Source organism: Ctenopharyngodon idella, chromosome 7 (assembly GCF_019924925.1).
Source record: "Ctenopharyngodon idella isolate HZGC_01 chromosome 7, HZGC01, whole genome shotgun sequence".
Taxonomy (NCBI): domain Eukaryota; kingdom Metazoa; phylum Chordata; class Actinopteri; order Cypriniformes; family Xenocyprididae; genus Ctenopharyngodon; species Ctenopharyngodon idella.
In genome coordinates, this window is record NC_067226.1 from 50,164,646 (window position 1) to 50,171,055 (window position 6,410).

The following is a 6,410-nucleotide window of genomic DNA, read 5'->3' on the forward strand; positions in this document are numbered from 1 at the left end:
TGTTGTCACATGAAAAGATATAATCAAATATTTACAAAAATGTGAGGGGTGCACTCACTTCTGTGAGATATTGTATATATGTTTTTTTATATATTATTTCTCTAGTTTCATGATTGATTTAATTAATGATGGAGTTGAAACATTATTGAAAAAAGAAACAAATTCAGCCACTGACACAACCTTTTGTGTAAATGTTGAGACACACTTATACATCAACACTCATCATACAAACCTCAACTGTGGTGACAATCAGAAATATTCAGAAATAAATAGCAAAAGAATTCAGCTGCATCATTTATTTGTGCCACAATGCATGCTGGGAATCTGAATGTGTTTTGTGTGCTGATATGAAGCATGTCACCATTGTTGAGATTCATATGCTGATTGTTGATATCTGTGAGTGTATACTGTAAATAGCAGGACATTTTCCCCCCAGAATTATCCTAAAACAAGAGAAAAACTAAACGCTTGTTTACAAAGGAATGCCAGCTTATGAAGATTAGACACAACAGCACAAACACCAGAAATCATATAGTTGGATGCCCAACATTGGTTTAAAGATGATCTGACAAAACTTGCATGACAGCAAAAACACAACAAAGTGAAAGAGTATCACATCGTCTATTGGTTGACTTATTGTGGAGATCTTTGTAAAGGGTGAGGGTTGATTTAACTTATGTACAAGATGGTTAAATGAAGATATTATAAAAGGGTTGTAGCCTTTATCTTCAAGACACACTGGCTGAATTTCTGGCCTCAGTGAATAAATCATTTTTCCCTCAGTTTAAACTGAGCATCTGCTCTTTTCTCCCTAAAACAAAACCAAATGTAGGAGCAAGTTTTGCCTTTAACAAATGCAGCTAATCAAGTGCAGAACTACAGATCTGTAATACCTTGAAACTTATGACAATTGTTTTAATGACACATTTAGGCCATTGGTCTTCTAACATTTATGGCTAGCTATTTAAGCTAATTAAAACACAAGACTTACATTTAAATGTAAATCATCGGTCACCACTGAAGCACAACCTGTAGTTTTCTTTGAAAGAATCCAGTTGTCACCGGTGTGCAGTGAATCTTGGGATAGGCTGGGCTGTGAAGGATCCACTCGTTCTGTCCTTCACGGCCCGGGGAAAGAAGGACGCATTTATAGGCCGTATTCGAAGAAGCCTTTGAAATAGGAAAGCCTTCATCACGCCGCTGTGACGCATTCGTTCTTTGAATACAACCTTCGAAGGATGCAGTATCTGAATTGAGACACAGCTTATGTATCCTCAAAATGTTTGAAATATGATTTAAACCATGTTGGATTTTGTGATATAATGATGTTCTGATGTTGGGAAACAGTCAAGAGATCAGATTGCTGGTTGTACATGAGTTTATTTGAGCTGCTGTTGTTGACACGTTCTTTTATGTTTAGCACAAAAGAATTAGATGTTTTATACCCAACCTTCACTCCTTCATGAATAAACAATATTTCATTTATCTGAGGCACATAATGTTGGTGCTCATTGATTCACATTCATCCAGTCATTTCTAATATAAAGTCATGATTAACACATGAAACTCAATATAAGAGAGAGAAGTAGCCACAACAGCATACAGAGATCCTTAAAACACAAATGAGGAATTAAAAAACTCACACCATCTTCAGTTACATGAATTATATCATGACAAAACAGAAAGAAAACAGTATAAACATACAGTATAATGATGAGTATATGATGCCCTTTGACCCCTCACAAAATTCGATTAACTCTGAAGTTAGTAAATAACACAAAACGAGACAGAAAGAGTTTGTGAAAGCAAACAGCAGTTCTGGACGTCGAGGCTCTTAACAATTAACAACTGAACAACAAACGTCAATATTTGAAACTGTTTATTTAGACTTACATGATACCCTACTGTGTAAGTCTCTTTTATTTTATTGTATAACCATACAGACACAGGTTCATGGGTTCACAGAGATCATAGTGGCAAACCATTGAAATTTTGAAATGTTTCAAAAAAGCCTTGTTTACTGAAATCACGTGACTTTAGCAGTTTGATACACGTGCTGAATGATTCACAACAAACCAAGTGATGAATGAAACTGAAGTTAAAGGAAGTGAACACACAAGCATTTGTTATCTTACATGAAATGTATGTGTATCCATTCACTCTTCATATCTGCTGCAGATGAAGTTGAGTTTGTGAGTCTCAGGACGGCTGATCCAGTGCTGATCTCCTCCAGACTGAACTGCTCCAGATCTCACTGCAGACTCACACTCTTCCTCTCCTGTGCCGTTCCCTGGAGCCCAGTTCTGATAGCACACGGTCTGTCCGCTCACCCAGAACCAGAGGCCCACAGTGCAGGAGTGACGTAAACCCAACCACACCTCCTCAGTAGACGCCTGTTTAACCACATTCATCACCTCACGCTGAATCTCTTCTGAATGAACCGAGACCAGATCCGTATGATTCTGTCTGCAGTATCTCAGAGCTTCAGACCACGTCAGATTCTCTTTGATCAGAATCAGTTTATCTGGACACAAAACAAACCACAAGCAGAAACTAGAGAGAGACTGATCAAAAACAACATGCAGAACAAACACTGTGGAGGAATTTGTCATGTCAGACATGTAGTGTGAACTTTAAGATATCTGGAGGTGATGGATGGATTGTGTGTGTTTTGTGAGGATCTGCTCACCTTCATGACACACAAAAGGATGTTGTTCGCTGCAAGGGGCGTCATTCCATTGTCCCTGAGCGTTCGGATAAATCTCTGCACAGTTTTCATTTCCTCCAGAATTATTAGGTTCACCAGTATTCCAGTATCTGAATGAGGAGTTACTCTGATCTGACCACTGCCATGAGTCATTGAACAGACCAATCCAGACATCACCAGATATGAGACTATCATTGATGAACTTCTGAAGCTGTTGATTCTCATTCTGGTTCCTCACACTGACCAGATCAATGTGATTCTGTCTGCAGTAACTCTGAGCGTCTCTCCACTTCATCGTCTGATTGACAAAGACGAGTCCTGTGTTCACTTTAAGAAAAACAAATGGAAACAGATTCATGAATCAGTTTGTTCATTATTCTTATGCTGCTTTATGGTTTGGATGTGAATAAGAGCAGCAGTGGAAACATCAGAAACACGTGTCATTCAAAGACTGTTTCTACAGCTGATGATATATTAAATATTCACAATATATTCATGATGATTTTGCTGATAAAACATTAAGTATCATTTGTGATCATTTTATTGAAACTTTATATTTCTTCATTATGTTTCCTTAAACATTTTAATACTTGATTCAGACACAAAGATCTGAATGAGAGAAACATCAAACAGATGAAGATGTTTCACTGCAGCTGAATATATTTGTGAACTAGTCCTTAGAAATATGTCAGTAAAAAGTTCAAAATGTTGGATTGTACACTATTAATATAGACAAATGAATATTGTTGCAATATTAATATTAATGTTAGTGTTTGTCTTGTTTCTAGTCTGATTGATTTTAAGTTGTAATGGACAATGTGAGTTCATTTAAAGTTCATCTAAGAATGACGTTTTTACAGGTTTGTGTTGAGATCCTGAAAGATGAATGAATAAATCAATCCCTTATGGAAATAAAATATATTTCCATATATTTATGATCAACATATTAAATGGTTTAAATATATTGAAAAATATACAGAATACTATATTGTGGTAATATATTACAATATATTGAATAATACATAAGGAACTGTCGGTTTTCATGAATTGTTATATTTCAGTTTATTCTTTTCATAATGGAAATCTCACAGCTCAAGACGTTCAGATGGTTTATCACATACTCTGTAACTAATGATCACAAATTCATGTCTAAAATGTTTTATTAGTTTCAAACCACTACTTAAAAAAAGTTACTTTTGAGAATTACAATAAAAAAAAAACATTTATTATTATTGCTTGTTTATTTATTTATTTTAAAAAAGTGAACACAATAAAATCACACTGACGTGTATTAAGACAATAATTGAAGTTTTGTTCATAAATATCAAGATGTGACAGGTTGTCTGTTGCATATTTTTTTAATAATTTTATAATTTTATCCATTCATTAATTCCATTTATGTTAGTCAAAACAATGGTTTGATATTTTTGCATTTTATGTAATTTTGCTGTAAATTCTCTACACTCTCTAATGGCAGATTCCCAGTTATCCCAAATGACAACAAAAGATCAACATGTGAGTGAATCAGAAATTGACTTGAGTTGAAAGTGTGAAAAATATCCACAGTCTCTTTATGACCACATTAAAAGTAGAAGCATTTATTATTGCACTGCAATTTTGTACAATATATAGTGCATCTTTCTATAAATAATGTTTATTGTCATTGTAGGGAGCTGAACTTACTGTTGTTAGATGAACTGCAGATGAAAGTCAGGCTGTTACTACATGACCCATCATGCCATTGTCCATTTCTCATCATAACACACTCATCTCTGCCATCAGGTTGTCCAGATCCCCAGTTCAGATAGAGCGCAGGATCACCTGAAGACCACTGCCATTTATCAACACCCGTCTTCTGCAGCCCAATCCAGACATGTCCATCAATCACACTCTTGTTCAGCTCGTTCATGTCGTTCATGTTGTCAACGGTGGCCAGATCTGTGTATTTCTCTCTGCAGTATCTCTGAGCTTCAGTCCAGTTCTTCATCACGTTTATAAAGTGATACTGACGCTGAACACATTCAGATACGGAGCAGAGAGCTGTGAAAGAGAGGGTTTGATTTAATGCTTTTCATAACAGAGTCAAACCTGATGAAACTATAAACCATAAATACAACAACAAACACACTCACCAATGAGAAGAAGAATGAAATATAGAGTTTGCTCCATTTCTGAGGAAGAAACACATTGAAAAACTCAGATAATCCCATATTCATCTTGAAATAAAACATGATCATGTAATTTAAAAAATAGCAGAACAACACAATTCACAATCATTCAGACAATATTAACATCTCAAAGTCTAGTTGTGTTTGAAGAATGAACATGTGAGTTGTTCTTACTTTAGAGGTCGTGTGTTTCTGTCCTGAGTCTGATGTTTCTGTCTGCAGCTTTAAACAGTGTGATCATTATATCTGCTCTCATCCCTCATTCATCATCACATCATTTGTTTATTGCCCTGAAAACCCCTATTTCATATTCACTTCCTCTATATGTGTGTATTTGTCCAACTTTTTCCCTTTATTTGCATCTTGACGTCTGTGTCAGTCAGTGTCAGTCAGTGTCAGTCTATATGAATATGGACCTTAATTAAAATATCATGTATGTTTGTGTTTCTCACTTTTTATCTGGTGCTGGTGACAAAGAGGGAGAAACGTTTTTCTGCTCTCATGGTCTTTCTTCTTTTCCCTCTTCTGAGAGCAGAGACCCCTGGTGTTGAGGAGGAGACATTCACAACAGAGACGAGATAAAGACATTAAAGTGCTCATATCGTGCTTTCATTCCCCTGCAGTTCATTTATAATGTTAGTAAAGGTTGTTGGACTCTCATTATCCCACTGAAATAATAACATCATCTTCTGCTGCTGCTGTTTCAGTCTTATTTCCTCTAATTACTTGATTGTGATTGGCTGGAATGCACATATAAAACATTGTTAATATTTTTTATTTTTAGAATGATTTTTTTTTCATGAGAATTACATTTATTTTAATTATTTTGAGTTGTTTCGTATTCCTGCTGTTTACCTTTTTTTCATGTTTATAACATATGAACACATTTGCACGTAAACACATCCTCATCACTCATTTTCTTATCTCCACATCACATGCAGACGTTCAGTCTGGACAATATTTACATCTCTGACGTGAAACAGGATAAACAGTGAGTGTTTTTGTTCTAGTCATATTTCATATTTCATCCAGTCTTATTCATCTATTAGTTTTATTGCAGTGTAAGACTGAAAATATCTAAAGGATATTTTAAAATGAACAAAGACATTTGCTTTACTGTTTCAACCCCCTCTCTCTTGCTACAAGGGCCATTTGAAAGGCTCAAAGGTGTTGATAGTGATCAAGCCCTGTAGGCCAAAATGTATATACAATATATAATGTATGAACTGTCACAACTTTAGCACAGTGAGGGAAGTTTTAATTTCCTGATTGGTCAGTTTGAATGTCTTATATTTGGTTTCAGTCACATGGTCAAGGAAGGGATAAAAGAAGATTGTAACTGTTGCTCTGGGGCTTTTTTATTCTCTGCTTCTTTTCTTGGGCTCTCTCTCTCTCTCTCTCTCTCTCTCTCTCTCTCTCTCTCTCGCTCTCTCTCTCTCTCTCTCTCTCTCTCTCTCTCTCTCTCTTTCCTTCCGGTTTGAAGTGGGAGAGGTGTCACGGTGAGGGGGAAAGTTTATGGACTTTTCTTTTTTCTT

The 6,410-nt window shown here is 35.7% G+C and overlaps 1 protein-coding gene across 1 annotated transcript; it reads right to left on the reverse strand.

Moving 5' to 3' along the window:
- Window positions 1-1,862: 1,862 nt before the first annotated feature.
- LOC127516583 (C-type mannose receptor 2-like) lies at window positions 1,863-5,145 on the reverse strand. Its single transcript, XM_051901357.1, has 5 exons — window positions 5,050-5,145; window positions 4,840-4,878; window positions 4,391-4,747; window positions 2,690-3,034; window positions 1,863-2,524 (listed from the first exon to the last, which is right to left on the reverse strand). The coding sequence occupies exons 2-5, from the start codon at window positions 4,874-4,876 to the stop codon at window positions 2,157-2,159; spliced, it is 1,107 nt and encodes a 368-aa protein (XP_051757317.1). The 5' UTR covers window positions 4,877-4,878; window positions 5,050-5,145; the 3' UTR covers window positions 1,863-2,156.
- Window positions 5,146-6,410: the final 1,265 nt, after the last annotated feature.

Coding starts and splice junctions, on each gene's coding strand:
- LOC127516583 (XM_051901357.1), bottom strand. CDS start 4,876: ATGGAGCAAACTCTATATTTCATTCTTCTTCTCATTG. Junction 3,035..4,390: donor CTGCAGTTCATCTAACAACA/GTAAGTTCAGCT, acceptor TTTTTCTTAAAG/TGAACACAGGACTCGTCTTT. Junction 2,525..2,689: donor TCCTTTTGTGTGTCATGAAG/GTGAGCAGATCC, acceptor TTTTGTGTCCAG/ATAAACTGATTCTGATCAAA.